The sequence below is a fragment of the Labrus bergylta genome, chromosome 14, assembly GCF_963930695.1.
Source record: "Labrus bergylta chromosome 14, fLabBer1.1, whole genome shotgun sequence".
NCBI classification, from domain to species: domain Eukaryota; kingdom Metazoa; phylum Chordata; class Actinopteri; order Labriformes; family Labridae; genus Labrus; species Labrus bergylta.
Genome location: NC_089208.1, coordinates 16,954,194 through 16,974,612, shown reverse-complemented (window position 1 = coordinate 16,974,612; position 20,419 = coordinate 16,954,194). Strand labels below are relative to the sequence as shown.

At 41.7% G+C, this 20,419-nt stretch overlaps 1 protein-coding gene across 1 annotated transcript in view; it reads right to left on the bottom strand.

Moving 5' to 3' along the window:
- The window catches only part of LOC109991736 (reticulon-4 receptor-like 1), an 89,102-nt gene extending 69,670 nt beyond the window's left edge, over positions 1 to 19,432 (bottom strand). The window contains exon 1 of the mRNA XM_020644092.3: positions 18,704 to 19,432. Coding sequence (XP_020499748.1) covers positions 18,704 to 18,716 — 13 coding nt within the window. The 5' untranslated portion in view covers positions 18,717 to 19,432. The remainder of the gene's footprint in view (positions 1 to 18,703) is intronic.
- Between the last annotated feature and the right edge of the window lie 987 nt (positions 19,433 to 20,419).

The window sequence follows — 20,419 nt, the reverse complement described above, 5'->3', positions numbered from 1 at the left end:
CTCTGTTGATGCTGCTAGTAATGAGAAATTGGCATCTATCTACCTCTTCTATTATCAGTTTTATGTGATTATCAAATGGCAGCTGTAGTGGTAAAACCGTTTTTTTCCTGAAACTTCATGAAGATTCTCTATATTTAGCTCTATGGGAAATAATGCAACTTGTTATATCTGATAAAATGTAATGTGTTCTAATTACCTGTAAATACACGGAGTGGACACAGTCGCCTCATGTTTGCAATCACAATGAGTAAAGTCACAGTAATGCGTTCTTTTGTTATTATTTAGTAATCTTGTCTCCCAGGAACTTCTCAAGTGTCTTTGCAGTAAGTCTGTGTGGATGTTCGTTGAACTGTTAGTACTGGCAGTAAACATCTGAGTGCTTTGTTGATATGTTGTCATAATGAAAGCAGTCTGTCGATAAAAGCCCTCAGAAACTAGGTCTCATCATTTTCTTATAACACTTAGGATTCCTGGCTAAGTGAGGAACAAACAAGATGTTAAAGTTGAGAAAAACGTCTTTTGTTACTGATAATACGAAGTTTAGAATGCAGGAGGTCAGCTTGTTCCTCCATGGTTACGAGGAAGAGAAGATTTCATAACGTACTCTGGACAATCATCGACAATATGATTTAAATGCAGCTAAACTGTGATTTGTGTAGAGAAACAAATATTTCCAATTTTCTCAAATGAGCCCAGACGCTTATTTATATTTTCCCCTTTTCCAATTTTTAGGATGTTTGTGACCCAGTATAAACCAGGTTTCTTAGAACACTCCGTTTTGGTGTGTGTGTCTCTTTAAATGCAACGATTCCCCCCCCGAGTTTTCCCGGTAAAGATCACTCCTTCTCTAGTGACAAAATGGCTGACTGAAAAGTTTTGCTCTCAGCTGGGGGTGTAGTCCATGGGTGGAGATATCAGGGGAAGGGCCAGAATCCCACTGTGACATCACAAGGAGGGCAAATTTGAAACGGAGCATATGGCTTGTTAGTGTAGCACTCAGTAAAGTAAGAAGCTTATTGAAGAAACAGGTTGTCAAGGCCTTAAGTAGAAGCATGTAATTGTAATCCTAAAGAGAAATGGTTGAATTAGTCCCTTCTTGTGTCAACAGCAACAGCACAGACATATCTATGTGGACACACATGCTTGTGCTTTGGATATCAGTTGCTCATTTAGCAATAAACTGATGCTCATATCCAGATAAGAGGCTTATTGTGTGGTGCGACCATCTCATAATTAAAGTAGAGTATAAATAATCTCCGGGGAACATGTTTCATTAATGCGATCTAACTGGAGCGTTTACTCCAACATTAATGTATGACACGTTACCATGCGGACGTCATCCTACGATAACATCTCTGCAAAAACAACGGCTGATAATCCGTCCATTAGACACCCCGAGTGCTTAAGTCAAAGTAACAGTGCAGATGGACGCTGCAGGTAAATTGTCATAGCCGAGATATATATATATATATATAAGAAAAGAGAAACAACCTGCAACAAACACAACTTTGTCCTCCCAAAATGGATCGATTTTCTCCTGTCCCCGTGGAGAAGCTTTCAATTAAAAATGCAACAGCAGCAGCGCATGAATCAGCTCGCACAAAGCGGGATTGATAAACAATAAGCTGTCAGGATGATAAAATATGCCTTTAAAGTGAGGAAAGGTAAGGTTGGCACAAAGGGCCCAAACTCCCTCTCACTCACACAATTTCTACACACACACACACACACACACACACACACACACACACACACACAGAACCACACACGTGGGCACACACACACCTTGGGAAGTGATGAGACAGCTCTACTTTTGAATTGAAGCTGCCCATCTTCGGCCAGGCCATAAAATTCCCCTCAGAATCACAGGTCTGAACCGTAAAATTCCCTGTGATAAAGGGAGTATATGACAGCTCCCACCCTCCCCCACCCCCCCCACCCCCCCCCCCATCTTTCACTCCGTCTCTCTCTCTCTCTCATCCCCTTTGATGTTAGCAGAGCGAGGGCTTAACTCTGCTGAGGCCTGGCTGGCTGACTGACTCTCGACTCCACAAGGTATTACCATGCTAACTCTTAAAGGTGAGCCTGTGCTCCGTCTACTGTGGACCACAGGGGGCTTAGGGGTTAACATGGTGGGAATGGAAAAAAAAAAAAACACATGGAGGAAACGTAGTCAGAATGATGAAAAGTGGGATGTAGTGGCAGCTTTTTCAGGTGCAAGAAATAAGATTTTTTTTTTTTTTTTTTTTTTTTTACTTTGCCACCGAATATTTAAATTATTACACTTTCTGAACAAAAGTTTGCTTGCGTTCAAACACACCCATACACAACAATCCACACCTCCTCTTAAATATAGGAAATACATGCTTTTACATATAGTATATTTCCTGTATGTATGTAATCCAGTAGTTGGATGTATTTTACATGGTTTACATGGTCAACCATACTTGCCATCTAAGAGCTACCGAGCAGATTGGTGTTTGTTATCATTATGAACATGCAAAGTGGATTCAATTTCCCTAAAGGATCACCTTGATTAATCATGCAGGTTGTTGTTTTGTCACCCTGCCTCGATGTAATGTGCGTAAAGCTACCCTCCTTCAAAATATCAATCAATCAATCAAGCTTTATTTATATAGCACCTTTCATACAAATCAAATGCAATTCTAAGTGCTTTACAGCGACTGAAAAATAAAAAAGAAGAAACAACATTGTCACAAAAACAGGGTAGAAATAAAAATTGATTTGGAAGTAGAGAATTGTCCAGGCTTGGACAAAAAGTTTGAGCGAGCTTACAGTTTAAGCATCTATTCCACACATTTAATCCAATTAATCTACCTCCGCCGAAGTGTTCTTGTCATTATTAAGGCGTCAAAGAAGCATCCAAACAACTGGCAGCAGTAGGAGGGAATTGAAAAAGTGGATTACACGTTATTACCCTCTCTTCTGGTGACATCTCAGGATGATTAAGCAGGAATTAAGTCGCTCCATCTCTGACTGCACCATTTAAACAACACAATACTTTATTTAACCCACACTTGTCTCCTCGCTGTGGAAATATGTACGTGTATATGTAATCCATTTAGCACACTGATGTCGTTCATGTGGGACATAATTGGTCATTACCCCGGCTGATCCACGCTACTCCATGTGGTGCCTTTCCAAACTCCCACACGCCACAAGCACGCACATGTGACTACATGAGAGAACCTCTCCTGTGAACACGTTTGGGGAAACGTTTGTGAAATGGCATTTGGAGAAGATGTAGCTGTCTTGATCTGTTGCCGAGCGGAGCGTGTAAGGTCCCTGAGACTTGCCGAGGAGACAGATGGAAAGAGACGGGGCAGGTAGGAGCAGGCGGAGGGAAACGCAGACCAAAACACATCCTGAGAGGGAGGCAGGGACCCTGGCACTCTGGATCAGTGTCATATTTAAAATGCTTCCACTTTTCTTTTCTTTTTTTCTTTTTTTTTTTACATTCGTGATTGGGAACACAAATCTATTATTCAATTTGGGTTTCATTTTTTAATGTTTCATTTCATTGTTCATTTGTTTTTCTTCCTTACAGAGACCTACTTTCTCTCTCTGGTGTATCACAAAACAATGAAAAACAGATTAGTTGTGTGTTTTCTGACTCAAAAATGGGTTTATTTTGATGCTGACAACAGGAATCAATATTGTTTTTCCTTGCAGTTCGTGGCCTCAAGTAACTTTTCATGTAAATAAATTAAAGTTGGCTTTTCAGCGCTGCAGCAGTTCCCGGGAGTTGTCTATATCAATTAGTTTTTTTGCAAGTTCAGAGTCAATGAACGCGAGTGTCGCTGATTCTGCTCGATACGAACCGAAAGCTTTCCAGGATTGCACACACTCAGATCGATTCCCCGCTGACTGATTAGGTTATGGCAAAAGACTCACTTTGACTTACGGGGCGTATTTATCTTGGCAGTAAAATACATTCATGTTAATAGTGTCGGATCCTCCCTTCAGCATATGGATCCATCGTCAGTTACTGTGAAGGTGAAGAAGAACCTGTCTTTACAATGTAGACAAATGTACTCATCTCGGTTATTTGCTCTAAATCTTGAGCGGTGCCGAACACATCTGCCCCAAGGTCGCTTAATATGCTCTGAGAGGCGGCCACGATGTTAGTCACACATACTGAGGGAGATGTGGGAGAGAAAAGGGCATGGTGGGAATGGGAAAGATAGTGCAGGTCAGCAGGTAGCAGAGAAAGAAAGACAAAGGCGCACCGTAATGATGTTTGTTTTCACAAAAGGTCAACTGATTCCACCTCAGTTTAACGTTTACTTTGACATTCGGTTGAGTTCATTAAAAGATGTTAACTGCAGTCACACCTTTTTGGTGATGTTTGTACCTGAGCAGCTGCTCCAAGTCGACCAGAATCTACTCCCTGCCCAATTTAAGAGTGCTGCTATTTTGTCTGGTTGCATATATATACAGCTCCTGCTATGACGAGCGACTTGGAGGGGTATAGATCCAGCCTGCACCGAAATCGAACAAAAACATGCTTGACATTCTTCACCTCAGTTTGGCTCCATCTCTTTCAGGGGATGTCCTCAGTCCTTTTCATCATCTCGCAGTGTAGGCCGTATTACTTCACCTCCATACTTTACCTCTTTTTACAAATCACTCTCTCACCTCTCCTCTCCATCACACTCGTAGCCAGAACTCTTTCCCTCCAACACTCACCCTCAACGCTCAATCTCTGTTCCACTTCTTACTCCACTTTTTATTACATATCACAGCGCTGAGTTTTCTTCATGGACCCATTCCTCCCTTGCACACCTTCCTTCTTTCCTTCTATCTTATTACCTTCCTTCTTAGCAACACATCCTAACTCCTCTTTCGTCAAGAGTGGAACTTGGTTTTGTAGCCGACTGCTTCGATATATGTAGGATGCACTCTGTACATCACTGCATTGTGTTACATTACATAAAATAAGCTAAAGAAAACATACAGTTTTGCCTCACATTTTAAAATTAAAGTCAAAATAAAGCTTGTTGACGAACATACCACGTTATATGACTTTTTGACCACCACTTTTCTGTCTCTTTGACGTGCAGTCACGTTAGCAAGGACATAAGTAACAGTACAGCTTCGATTTTCAATGTGAAGCTTTCTACCTCACTTCTCACATTTTACATCTTTTTTAAAAAAATGTCTGAACTTCTCACTGATGGTTGCAGAAGTAGTTTAGTTAGGATTAAACACTACCATCATTTCTTTGGTAATTTAAGAACAGAAACGAGTTTGTGTTAAAAATGTACATACGCTGGAAACGCAGCTAGCATGTTACACACCATGTCTGACATATTAATGTACGTAATTAACATAAATTACCCCCCCAAAAAAGTCAACATCTTAAAGAAAATGAAAATCAATTTTGTTATGCTAAACCCGAGGCCTCGTGAATAAAATTTGCATTTCCTCAGCATCATAACAAAACAATACTCTAAAAGAACAGCGCCCACATATGATGTCAGAATGATACCTACAACTTCTTATTTTTTAGTCTTAATTATTACTAGAGTTGGGGATATGGCGGGCTCCTGACAAACCCGACATATCCCCCTCCTCTTTACTGTCCTCTTTCTCCTCCATGGTTCCTCACCCGACACTCTTTATCTCCCTTTCTTATTACAACACCTCACCCCAACAACTTTCCTCTTACTTTTTGTAACCTGGCAACTCATCCTCCCTCCCCCTTCCTCCCTCCTTTTCTCCTTCCCTCCCAGGGTGATTAAGTGATGGTTGGGCTGGCACAGCTGGTGTAGTTGGGCAGGCAGCCCATCTTCATGACAGCTGTGCTGCAGTGTGGCCAGATCCTTATTGGGGCAGTAGCACTGTAGCAATCATAACAACAACACAGGTCATACAGGTTTTTTGGGGGGATTCACTGTGTTATTATTAGGATGGCATCTGTTGTGTGGTGATTATCTCTCAGGTCGCTTTATCATTTAATAACAGGTGCAAGCAAAGGTGTAAAAAAAAAAAAAAAAAGAAATGCAGCCCTGTGAAGCACACGAGCGCCGTGACTGTTTCCCTGTCAAGTTCATTTCCATTTCATTTGCTTTTCACACATCCTCACCTTGTTGCAGCTTCACACTGCTACCCCTTGCAAACACGCCGTGCTTTATCTCACACCTGCAAACAACATGAGTGTCTCTGGCTGTGTCTCTGGGTCTGTTGGGATGAGCTGACATTAACTTATGAGCTAGTAGTGCCATCTGTTAAAACTGCACATCTGCAGAAACAAAAAAAAAAAAAAACAGTCTTAAAAGTCAAAGTTCTCCCGCCAGTCCAGGTTCACAGCGAGGTCACACACACACACACACACACACACACACACACACACACACACACACACACACACACACACACACACACACGCACACAGCGGGCAGAGAGTTATGAGCGATCAAGAATATCTGAGGTAAGCACCTTCCTCAAAGCAGTAATTGAATTGTGCCAAGGTGATGGTGCTACAACTCAGTTATGAGCTTGGTGAGCTGTGCTAAACTCACGATTAGTCACAAGCTGTTGTCTTCTTGGCGGGAGTTTTTCCCCCTCTTCTCCGCACGCTTGTGCATCATCAGTTTTAGGTCACGCTGACAGCTTAAGAAGATTAATGCAGTATTGGTTAAAGGGGGAGAGGGAGTTCGGAGGGTGCGCTGTGGATGTCTTCGCCCTTTTCTCCCTCTCTGTAACACTCTGTTCACGTGCGGGACGAGCGGTAATCACCCCCCCCTAACACACAATAACCCTCTGACACACAGGTGTGTCTCCCATAAACACCCCTCACACGAGACAGCCGCACACCCATAAAGCAGCTCTATCAACGACGCCTATACACTCATGACACTTTTACTTAAAGCTGGCTATATTTAATGTTGTCTCTCGTTGTGCTGCAGCTCTGGGGAAACATTCAGCTCCATTTCTTGTGTTATCATTCTGCAATAATCCGTCCATGATTCAAAGATAATGTACTGTATGCTTGCTGACATGCACTAAATGAGATGTTTTCTCCCTCAGCCATGAGCCAGGGTCTGAAGGAATAATGAAAAAAAAAACAATCAAAGCTTGCTACTTAAAGATGGATTATTAGAGCCAACACCTTGAAACAATCATGTGCAAGTTATTTACAGTTTGAAATACAGAGCTGTCAAAGATGTCTTCGTTTGTATTTGCTGTCAGAGCTATAGTGTCTAATACATTTCTACCATTTTAATCTTGCTTTTTTTTTTTTTTATCTTTATTGTATTTTATAATCCAGTTGCATTTCATGGCTTGAATTCAAAATGGCAAAGGGGGAAAACAGCAAAAAAAAAAAAAAAAAAAAAACTAAACATGCAAAAGCTCCTTTTCTGACTGAAGTATTCTGACTCACCCATTCTGGAAAATAGCACCAGCTCTGCCTAAAATATAAATGCAATGTCATGAAAATTATTGCAGATTTGTGAAGTGGTGTATAATGATGATGTGGGTTTACCTCAATATTGCAGTGAGTACACATTTATGACTTTTCCTGCTCTGTAGAAGTTTGTTTTTGATTACTTTTTTTCGCTTGTGTTCCAGAAAACCCTCCACACTAGATCCAATAAAAGGGCCGTCCTGGGATTCATCTGTACAGTGTCCCCAGCTGAGCAACTGATTGTTATGTAAGCCTAACTATGACATACACACACACACACACACACATGAATACACGCAAGTCCATACGCACACACAAGTGCCTGTGTGTTCTAATGAGAGTCAGACTGAAGACACAAACAAGCTGTGGCAGCAGACAAACACGTCCCTCATCTCCTGTTCTCTCACATCACTCCATCTTTACTTTCCCTCGTCACTCTGAGGCGGCATCAAACGCACACTCCCACTCAGAAGAAGCTTCTTCTAATTTCAGCCATTTCATGCGTCAGTGTCTTTGGATGGTGTGCGCCGGTGCACCTTTTGTGTGGGCTTTGCGAATGTGAGTCTTTTTTTATTTATTTTTTTGGCTTTTCCCCGTGTGTTCCAGGACTATTTCAGGATCTGAGACAGGGCTTGGATTAAGCCTCAGTGAAAATGGATCAGGATGAACTTTATTAAACCCACTGGTGGATCCTGGCAAATATCAGAGATTTGTATTAGCGTGTGTGTGTGTGTGTGTGTGTGTGTGTGTGTGTGTGTGGCATTTAACCCATAAATGCGCTGCAGAGCAAACACTGTCTCTCTGTATATTGGTGCTGGTTGCATGTGTTTAAATGAACCATTATGCAGCCATATGGGGAAAAATGTGCCCCTTTTTTTTGCAAATAAGCCTCATTACACAAAAGTATCTTAATTCACAGAAAACATGGTAATAGCGCTGCAGTATTTGAAAGACATGAATTCTCGATATATAAAGAATGTTACTAGTATTACTAGTGTGGTAGTACTCAAGATTGGTCTTGGTCTCAAGATCAGTCTAGAGACCACTTTTTGAAGGTCTCGGTCTTTTCTCGGCCTTGGACTGGGCAGACTCCAGATTTTAAATCAAGACCGGTCAAGACCACTGCTAAAAGGCTTCCATCTCACGTCATTACTGTGATTAGAAGACGTCCCTTTCTAAAACAACCGAATACCTTAAATTAATTAATTTTGATATTTTGATATTTATGGTCTTGGTCTTGTCTCTGTCTTGTCCTTGGTCTCGATCCCTACAGTATATGTCTTAGTCTTGTCACAGTCTCGGAGCAGTCTAAACTCGGGGAGGTCTTGGTTAGTGTGGTCTTGACTTCAACACTACATATTACTATTGTTATTACTATATTACTTTTATTAATTTAAACAGGTTGATTCAGTCCAGCTATCAATGGCTCGACACTTCATCCACATCTGTGGAGACAGTCTGGAGGATGCTGTTCTTATTTCTTCTTTTTTTTTTTCATTAATGGCCGCTATCCATTGTTAATGAATGAGGCCCTCGGACTGTTTTTTTCACCTTTACCCTGTGTTGGCACCGGGGGGGACTTTTCACCGGTACTCTCAAACGGTTATATTTGGTTTCAAAAGTAATTTCAAACTGACCTCTTCTGTCAATCAGGATGAACAAGTGTTGCCTTTAAGACAAGGAAAGTATGCTCAACAGCGAAAAACAATGGAGCTTCTTTAGTCTGGTTGCATCTGACCAGAGTGCTTGTAAATACACTTGGGGTCCTTTTTTTGTGCCTCAAGTGTGCATCAGAGTTCCAAAGTGTGAGCACCAGTCAGACACAGATGGGCTCGTTAATGCAGTGATGTGGTTATGTAAGACCTGCTACTGCTGCCACTCCTGCCATGCCTTTGCTGCAGCACAGAGAGAGAGAGAGAAAAGGCTGAATGTCTTGCTGCTCCATTTGGCAATAGCTAGCCTTAGCTCTTAGCAGGGAGTGACTTATTAGTCTAAACGTTATTAATCTATTTAAAATCTCAGAAGATAAGATCCTCGATTCCCCCCCCACACACACACACCTCTATATGCAGAAAACACACATACACACTCATTTAAAGGTGTGGGACAAATGTGGAGTCATGTAGTTAATCAGGAGAATTGACTTGTTGTCCTGCCTTTGATGAACTCGTCTTCCTCTTTAACCCATCTTCTTCAATCACCACATGCTGGGTAACAGCCAGCACAGACTCTAAACACTTTACTGCATCCAGGGAGAGGGACAAGCAGAGGGACAGGGAAGGGGGAGAGCCTCAGAAACTGAGGGAACAAATAAATGAGGAAAGTTGAGAAGGCAGTTTCTGTGCATGCATATTAATGTATGTTTACATTTCAGCACACCCAGGTGCTCCATTTGAGATATGCAGCAGGCGGTAGACAAAACAACATCAATAATGAATGAAAATGGCTTTTAAATAGAAAGTTAACTAAAGTACAAGGATTGCTTCAGTGTGAGTTTTTGCAGAATTTCTTTAACTACAAAATAAAATGCAAAGTTATGACAATAAGGCGCCATGGAGACAAAATAACCACAAAGTGGTCTGAACAAGTTGGTTTATAAGAACATAAATTCAAAAGAATAGCAGTAGAAATGTTGGTAACACTTTATAATAACCATCATCAACATTGATAGTTAATTAACCTGTAGTTAACATTTGTTTACTGTTAACAAAGAAAGAAATTAAAGTTAATAATGTTGTTATTAATTGTAATGCTGTAATTTATCTTATGTTAACAGTTTATTGTTGCACACATTATAACATGTTATACATGATATAAAGTGTTTGTTTGTTCAGCCCCACTGGAGGTCCTTGTCAGAAAAGCATAGATATAGAATACACCAGTCATAGCCCTACATAATATCAAAAAGTGACACCTCTGGGGTAGGGGTTGTTTGACTACTAAAAGAGGGAATATGATGGTGCGCAGTGGTTAGAGTGCCCGCCCCATGTATGGAGGCTGTGGTCCTCCAAGCGGGTGGCCCAGGTTCGAGGCCAGCCTGTGGCTCCTTTCCCGCATGTCAATCACCACTGCCTCTCTCCCATATTTCCGACTCTGTCCACTGTCCTTTCTCTCTAATAAAGGCACAAGGTGCCCAAAAATAAATCTTAAAATAAATAAATAAATAAAAATACCACCAAATACCAAACACATTCACATTTGGCTGGGATGGAAAGTCATCACACTCACTACATTTGTCACTTTTGTCCTAAACAAAAAAAATAACAAATTTGAGTTTAAAATGATAATTTATGTGCTTGCAGCCATAGTGCTAACAGGGACAAAGACAATAGAACACATTAGACCGATTCTGAAAAATCTTCATTGCTTCCAGTTCAGTACAGAATCAAATTTAAACTATTCATCTGGTTTAAAAAGCATTAAATGGTATGGCACTCCAATATCTTTCTGACCTGCTAACTGACTGTGTGTGTGTGTGTGTGTGTGTGTGTGTGTGTGTGTGTGTGTGTGTGTGTGTGTGTGTGTGTGTGTGTGTGTGTGTGTGTGTGTGTGTGTGTGTCTGTGTCTATATGTATCCTTGGTGTACGGTGCCATTTGTGCGCTCTAGTAGAAACAGGTGTGTATATGTTGTATGGGATGATGCGGGGTCATTTTGTGTTTAGGATTTAAAAACAAAAAATGTTTAGGACTTAAAATCTGCTTTTGATTCTATGTGTTCATTTTTTAATAAGTTTGTATTATGCTTGTTTAATTTTATCTTCTGTAAAGCACATTGAGTTTACAGTCGGAAATGTGCGATGCAAATAAAATTGAATTGAACATAACCTGAGGCAGATGAACAACAGAACGTTTTTTATTTCCTCAAGAGAACAGTTACACAACATTTGACCTTCTCTCGAAAGAAAGTAAGTGTCAGGCTTTAACTAACGTACAGGTTGTTGCCAACTTCCATGCTAACATTTCTGATACTTCAACAAGTCCAAAGTTTTTGTTTTCCCCTCTCTCTCTCTCTCTCTCTCTCTCTCTCTCTCTCTCTCTCTCTCTCTCTCTCTCCCCCCCCTCTCTCTCTCTCTCTCTATCTCTCTCTCTCTCTCTCTCTCTCGCGCACCAGGGCAAAGCTAAAATCCCAGATCAGATCCAGTACCACAGCAGGGCTCCAGCTGTAGACCAGCTTACAGAGGCATGTTAAATGTCTTATCCTCTTTACTTGTTTTTCTGTCTCTTACGTTCTGTTTCCATGGAAATTTTTAGAAAAATCTGTATTTATATTTGCAGAGCCCTTTGGAATGAGGAGAAAAAAGATAGCTATCAAGAGCTTATCTAGAGTAAAATCTGAAACAGGGGCTGTTGGATACAATACTGTACGGGTCTGTAAACATGCTACAGAGAATGCAGCTGCTGCATGTCAAAAAAAAAGAAATAAAAAATGAAGATAAAAAAAAAAAAGTGGAGGGTGGCAGAGTGGGGGAAAGAGAAGGAGAGGAGAGGGTGGGGAAAGATGGACTGAGCCCTGTGATGTGCCGTGAGGAAAAAGCAGCGAGCCCGTACTGCTGAGAGCTGTGGACCCCGAACGCCTTATCGGAAACCAAAACAGCGATCAATTATTCAACAGGTACAGAGCGAACCAGCTACAGAGGAGAAGACAGGGGAGGAGAGGAGATTTGAGGGGAGAGGGGGCGGATGGAGGAGATATATCCTGCCAGGGAGTAAGGACATGCAGTAAAAAGATTGGAAATATTTTTTTGTGAATACGTTCAGAAAGTTGCTACGTTGTGCTGTGGGTTCATCACTAATACTTTTAGAATAATGCAGCAACAATAAACAAGTATTGGATTGAGTGCCCTGTCAAGCATCATGTGCAACGGCTGCACGCTGGGAAGTAAATGATCAAAGTCTGTGGATGTTGCATTTATCAACAGCTAGCCTTTTTGTAATCAAAGTAAAAAAAAAAAAAACAACAACCTTAAAAGCTCTATTTTGTTGTTTCTCATTTGATCGGCAACGAGAAATGTAGAAGGACCACTTGTGGGTTTTAGCAGTGCTACATATTGTAACTATTTCTTAAGTAAGTGCAGTGACCCCCCTGCAGTCATGTTGTTACTGAGAGGTTGTTTTTGAGTTTGGGCATTGTTAAAAAGTTGTCTAAAAGTTGTACTAGAACACACCGTAAGGACCACCGCCGCATGCGTTCTGCGCATGCATGAGGGGCGGCGGTAGAAGACCATTTCCACACCGCTGTCACGCACCACTCGTGTTATAGGTAGCCTACTAATCGGGAATAATGTCTGATAAAAAGTTGAAAATGGCGCTGTCTTTGTCAGTCCTTGGTCTTTCAGTGGAAAAAGAAAAGACGAGGCGGAGGCCACAAATAAGGAGAAACCGCACCGATGGTTGTGACAGCATGGATACTACAGCGGCATGCTCATCGGGCTTTCCCGAAACTTTTTGTCGAGCGCTGGAGATAAACGAAAGCCTCCGAACAGCCAATCAGAGAGATCCCTCTCACAGACGACCGACGCCGATTCGACCGTCGCCCTACGATCTCCTGGGTGTGTCAGGGCGTGATCTTTGGACAGAGGGAGCTGTTTCACGCTGCCTCCTGCTTTAATGCTACGGTGCTCTATTAGCTCTACACAGACGTCGTCTTTGTAGAAGAAAGAAAGCTCATTCTGCCCCTTATAGTTCAGGTTAAGCTTAAAAAAAATAGAAAGTGCATGTATTATTGTGAAAATCAGTGGCCTCATTGTGTACAGCTGCAAACAAGCTGGAAGCACTCATTTGTCCAACAGTCTCTTGCTCTGTACTCAAAAATACCGAAGTTTCAGGGCAAGAGAGAGAAGAGAGAAACACACACACACACACACACACACACACACATATACGCACATACAATCAGTTCCCATCAGCTCAGTTTTTTACTCCCCACTGGCTCTCTCTCTGCACTTTCGTTTATCCGCCAGGTGAAGTCAGCTTTCAAATAATCGCTCATTTTCTACGTGTCCATGCCTCTGTCACAATCTCTCTGCCTCTCCTCTCTTTCCCGTTATCAGCATCTGCCTGCCATACAGTAAAACTCCTCTAGTCCTATACAGCTCTGACATTAACTATACTGATCCCTGACTCAAGCACACACTACAAACAAACTCACATAGCATGGTCTTTAAGAGTGATCACATACGCGGTTAATTGCACAACTAGCCATCGCTGTGGCTAAGCTAACCTAAGGCCTCCACAGGACTCCTGTTGTGTAGTAATGTCTCGTTTGATGGACACTCTGCACACTCAGGACCTTCCCCGCTGTGTTTGCGCTGGGCTCTCAAGGTGAACTGATGTGATTCATAAGCAAATGAATGCACCATATTCACCAACAAAATCAGCAATAACTTAACAGCTGCGATTACACGAGTAGCACGAGTCTAATTAGAGGGAATTGATGCACAAAGCGGGTTTACTTTGGTTAATTTGCTTTGCAAGCTTCATGTTTTTTTTTTTGTTTTTTTTTAATCTTTTTTTTCTGGAGTGAACAATGTAGAATCATTCAGAGTAATGTTTCCTTTGTGATGGCTGGCTTAATTAACATGTGTTCTAACCTTGTCAGAAGGATTGGAATTGCAGTGAAGTGTTTGTACACAAAGATTAATGGGCGATGGAGCTTTATTTGGTGAGAAAGTTGGGGGAAAAAATCACTGCAGGACTACTGTGGGACGCCATTTCCTGCTCCGTACGGCGTAATTTGCTGCACTTGCTGTTTGTTTATTTAGCATCGAAAACAATTCCAGCTCATGCCGGGTTTGTTGTTATGCCTTTTGTGGCGCTGGGGTTTGTGTGAGAGTTCACCAGTGTAAAAGCTAGGAGCTGTAGAACATCCGTCCCTGTGATTAGTTAAACATATTTCAACACAGTGCGTGGAGTTTGAAATGCTGTGGACGTTCCGGACTATTGTGGTGCAACTTAAATGATTAAATGGAATTCAGCAGGCTGGACCACACTTAGCTCGGGATTCAGGAGAAGAAAGGAGGAGTCTGTATGCGACCTTGAGATCAGGCAAGAAGAGCGGTTGCAAAGGTCATTGATATGCACGGCCATCGCACGCTCACTGTGTGTGTGTGTGTGTGTGTGTGCTGATGCGTTTCATCCCCACTTGGATCTGACTTGCATTAGAGATGTAATTGATTATCATATGAATCCTATTCAAGCCATCAAAACCTGTGATGATTTAGGTCTTTCTATATAGCGTACGACTTTTACTCTCAGCTGTAAAAATCTGTCCACTGCCTCAGGATGATGGCACTGCAAGAGCACATTTGGATCAATCTCAGCTCCCAATTATCCCGCCATTTGGTGCTTCACGACCCGAATAAATATTTTGTCACTAATCCATATGTTATTATCATCCACCAAGGCTATCATAGATTCAAGTAAACACACACACACACACAAACACAGCGACAGATAGCAGCAACAGCTCCAGCTTTTAATCGTCTGACTGTAGACTTGAAATTGGCCTGCGGGCAAAATATGTGCGTAAAACTGTGTGTACAGAGAGAAAGTAGAGATGTGACATAAAATTCAGCCAATGGGAAAGCAGGCTGATTCAGCTAATTACCATGAATAACTTGTACACACATCATGGAGCATTTAAACATGGACATACAGTTTGTGATGACAATGTTGGGGTAAATCAGGTCAAACTTCTCGTTCATTTAGGATCAAGTTGAGCAGGAAGTCCATAATCCTGCTGCAAAGTTTTATAATGAGGACGGACTTTGTTCACAGTTAAGCCCGGAGAAAAGACGCTGGCCCTCAAGCAAGGCTGAAGCTGGAGTCTGGAAGAAGAATGACTTGCAAATTTTACCATCCTACATTGATATTGATCTGTGAATTTGAGCACACAGCTGGAGTTATGTATGCATAATCATCACAGATCATTTCATGTATTGCAAATCTCAGTGGATTATAGAATATTCCTTGCTGGGAGCGAGAGTGAAAGTAAGGGGATGAACTCATATTAAGAAGATTGGAAGAAGAGACCGTGTCATGCCGTTAGAAGTTCAAGTTCACAATGAGGAAGGAATTTCATTCTGGATAAGCTCTTGATGACCATCTTTTACTCCAGCTCAAATATACCCCCTAAATGTACAAATATATGGGCAAAACCATGCTGCATCCACAAAGCTCAACTTAAAGTCATACTATTCCCATTAGAATTAAAAGAATGTGGACTTACATTGAAACATCAATCAAATTGTAGGAAACTAAACTCTAATGTGAAGTTACCATTGTCTTGTATCTGCAATTTTCAAAATCACTGTTCCTATTTCTTCCAACAGAAAAAAAACAAGTAAAACGTAAAAGTAAGTACAGATCAATCATAGTCTTATTCACAATTGTCACGACTCCAAAGCTTTGTCCACTTTAATGCTTCCACATAGCAAATCCAGAAACTGATCATTTCTTCTACTGTTTTTGAAAAATGTATTCCCATTTTAAATTTTATCCAGCAACACCTTTCCAGAAAAGTTGAGACAGTGGCAACTAAAGACCTGAGAAGTTGAGAAATGCTAATAAAATCACTATCTCACAGTTAGTAAGGTTAACTGGCAACAGGTTAGTAACATGATTGGGTATAAAAACGACCATCCCAGATAGGCTGAGTCTGTCTGAATTAAGAATCCACTTTGTGGAAGACTGCACTGGAAGATAGTGCAACAGTTCAAGAAAATGGTTTCTCAACAAAAAAAAAAAATTGCAAGGAATCTTGGGATTTCATTATCTACATTACATCCAGCTTGTTATCAGCGCTCTATTCAAAAGCCAGGATTCATGAATGTATAGGGTACATTAGAGCACTAGCACGGGTAACCTGCACATTTGTGAAGGCTCCATTAATGCTGAATGATACATTACAGGTTGTGGAGCAGTATATGCTGCAGAATAGATAAAGTCTTTTTCGGGGGAAGGCCTCCCACAAGACAATGCAAAACCACATTCTGCACGTATTTCAACAGCACGGCTCTGTAGTAAAAGAGTCTGGGTGTTTAACTGTCCTGCCTGCAGTTATGACTTATGAATCATTTAAAATATTTGGTCCCTTATGAAACGTGAAACACGACAGTGGGAGACCGGAAACTGTTGAAAAGCTACAATCCTACATCAAGCAAGAATGGTAAAAAAGAAAAAATCACTGGATGAATTGGTAAGATAGTTTGTTGCAGGCCATAGCTGGAGAGAAAAATCCAAATTCAGCTCTAAATGTTTTCTAAGGGCCAAATAAGGCTTTTGAGTGGGTTCTTTAAAAATAAAAAAAAGAATACACTCTACTTAAATGAATTGTTAGTTTTGGCACGTCACTTCTGTTCACAAGGTGTCCGTATGTTCCTTACTGTGTAAACTTTAGAAATAACTACTGAGGACTGGCAGAAGCGGGGGCAAAGTCAAGTAAGGGAAACAAATCCAGCTTCAAACACGCTGGGAAACAAAGCTTCGGCAGCTTCCCAAACCAGCCAGCTAGTCGCCAATCAGCCTGCCAGGCCTCTCTGCTCTCAGACTGAGGCTGGCAGTGAGAGCCAGCCAAGCAGAGAGATAGAGAGAGACAAAGAGAGAAAGAGAGAGGGAGTTTTCATTACACAAAAACACTTATCCTCCCTCTCCTCCCTCTCTCTCACTTGTTTTATCCCGCTGCAGAGAGATACTGTGGGTAAAGGTGACAGACATAGATAACTGTATCTCAGGCTGGCTGAACAATTACTCTGGATTTTTTTTATTGTCTCTGACAGCCACATATTTGTAGGAGGAGATACAAAGCCATCACCGCTGTGTGTCCTGTGTGTGTGTGTGGGTGGGTGGGTACTCTCCATCTGAAATTACAGAAAAATTAAAGATGGTTTCCCTCTAGCAAACAAGCTCACTGTGTCTCCTCGTCATAACCACACTCATACGCACACAATGACAGCTCTAATCAGCCCTCTGTCAAGCCCATTAGGTCCCACCCTTAATGAGGAGATCGCCCAGCTTGTGCCCGGACTCAAGCCAACCATGTGAGCTAATAGATAATGATGTGCATGGATGTATGAGTGTTCTCGTCCTCCTTGGCGTCGGGTTGCAGTGAAATGACAAATGACAGACTTCGAGTGTCGCCATTAAAGAATGATTTTCTACTATGTTCTCAGGGTCAGCTGTGTGCTACACTCATCACCAAACAGCAGCCTGACAATCTGCCTCTCACCAGAATCCCGCTGCTTCATTCAGAGTGATTGATAGATGAGTCACCACAAATACTTTTCTTTAAATTCCTCTTAATAGTGTGTGGTGTGTATCATTCATATTTCATATCTGAAGTCTTAGAATAACAAGTGGAGTTTCAAACATGAAACATCCATTTTCAAAGGCTTTTTATGATTTGAGACAAGTGATGCTAATTGCACCTGCTGTGCGCATGCAAGCCGAGAAAAGAAAAGGCTGACAGTGAGAATAGAGGCTCACAGTACACAGGCAAGGTCATTTAGGTAAAACTTAACAGCCTGCCCCTTCTCACCACAAAACAACCGAGTGCTGATATGTAAACAGCACGGCAATAGGCGCGCGCAGTTATACTCTTGTGTACTATTCCGCCACCCTCTCTCGCCGCGCGGACAGAAGTCAAAATGTATTTATGTTGGTAGACTGGCCGCCTCTTTCTCTCACGGTAAGGCTGGCCGCCTCTTTCTCTCACGGTAAGGCTGGCCGCCTCTTTCTCTTACGGTTAGGCTGGCCGCCTCTTTCTGTCACGCCAACATATCCACACGAGCGCACAAGCGCACCGGCATTTCTGGCAGAGTTGCGTGTGCACACACAAAGTCCCAAAAAACCGATGGAAGTTTTGTTCCAAAATGAACAATTATGAACTTATTCCCAACGCACTCTTTTTCCTTTTGCTCTCTCGCGCACTCAGGCGCGCGCAGCAGCAGCAACAGCACCGACCATCCTCGCGCAGGTAGGTCCTACAAACTGCAGTGCGGCAGCGGTTCGCTATTTTAAGGATCATTTTTTACCATGAAGTGGATAAATATTTAATATCCCTTTCTATTCTTGGCTCTTGTGCGGATCAAGGACGGATGGCAAGTTGTTAAATAAGCACGAGAGAAGGCTCATCTGTGACACCATTTAGCAAAAGTCTCACAGTTAAGAGCATGAAAACTCTAGGAATGTGTATTAACTTGAAGGCACACACACATCAGCGACAGTAAACAGCTCAGCAATCGTAGAAAACAAGTAAAATCCTCTTTCTCTTACCTCGCCTGAACATGTTGGCAGCGGCTGTTTGGACCGTCTAGGAGTGTCGGTGCGGGAGTAGCATCCTTGTTGAAGGTCCAATCCGGTGTCTTAGTAGACTAAATTGTTATTTTGATTCCTTTTTTTTTTATTTTATTTTTTTACCGCCGGCAGTGAAGTCTTGTCTCCGCGGTGGCTGATGTGTTTTACAAGTGATGACAGTTGAAGAAAGAGAAGGGAGAAGTGGCGTTTGGAGGAGGGAAAGAAAGGTGTCGTTGATGTTTGAGGAAAATAAGCGATGAAAATAGGCTACAAGGTCCGCGCGCAACCAGAGGAAGAAAAAAAAGAAAGAAAACAAGTTCACTCGTCCGTAGTTGTTATGAAAGAGGTTAGGAAAACACCTTGTCCCGTCCCAGCACTCTGTGATGTGTTTTATTTCAACCACCCGCCATCTGGTGTTTATGAAGCAATAACATGCATTCTGACTTTGTTTGATGCCCGGGATACAAGAGAAATATGCCGCCAAGGGCAGGATGAAGGAAGGGGAAAAAAAACAAAACAAAAAAACAGAAAGCCGAGTTAAAGTTGCCCTAAGCCTTCATCAAATACCTCCTGTCAGGTTGCAGGTCAGGTGGAGTCTGATATGTTGCTGTGTGCGGATCGTCAGCGTGAGTCAGAGCCGTCTACCGTCTCTGTTACCGGAGAGCTCCGAGGCAGCCGCTTCAATCCCCCTCCCACTGCGAGATGTGACTGATGAAAGCCAGAACAACTCTCTCTCTCTCTCTCTCTCTCTCTCTCCCTCCCACCCCCCCCCCCCCCCCCCCCATCTCCCTCTTCAAATTCAAATAGGCTATGCTTTATTGGCGTGACAGACGAGAAGCCTAGCTATATGTTGATGAAGCTGCAGTTATAGGTTCATATTAAAATCGTCCTTTTATCAGTTCTTGCACCCTCTCACTATTTTCACTCATGTCCTTGTGTGAACCACTCCTTTATCTTCCCCTTCAATTTCATTTCAACAACCGCAGCCTGCTTTATGGGTATGGATCTGACACAAACAGTATAACCAATTACAATTAGCCTACAATTTCATTAACGTACTCTCTCTGCTACTGATCTTCCTCTGTTTCGCTCAATTCTAGTCCAGAATGTTGTATTAACAGGGTTTATAATGTAGAATTAGAGAATTACAAAAAAACAACTGTAACTTACATTTCAAGGAGTACACAAAAGTGAAAGGGATTATCAGGCTACCCAAAAAAGTGAATATCTAAAAAAATACGATATAATTGAACAATTAACTGTATAGCCCAAGAGGCCTACTTATTATGAGGGTGTTGAACAAACAAGATTGTTTCTTAAGCAACTACAGGAATCTAATTATTCACATATACTTCAATTCTGCATTTAAGTATCACCGCATGCTTATACTTTACATTTAATGCAACTATACTGTGGATATACTCTCACTCAATGACATTTCACTCAATGGCATTTCAGAGAAATCGAAGAGAGCCTATTTTCTCTGAAGACCTGTACATATAAAATCTAATCTACAATATTGTTTTATAAAATATTATAAATTAAAGTACTTACACCGTTATAAAATTGTAAATTGGGCCCACCTCAACTATTTACACCATTAAAATGCTAATCTGCTGTTATATAATAGATGCCTTTCTTCACTTCGACTTTGAAATCCATGGCAACTTTCACAGCCCGAGTAAATGTTTCTTT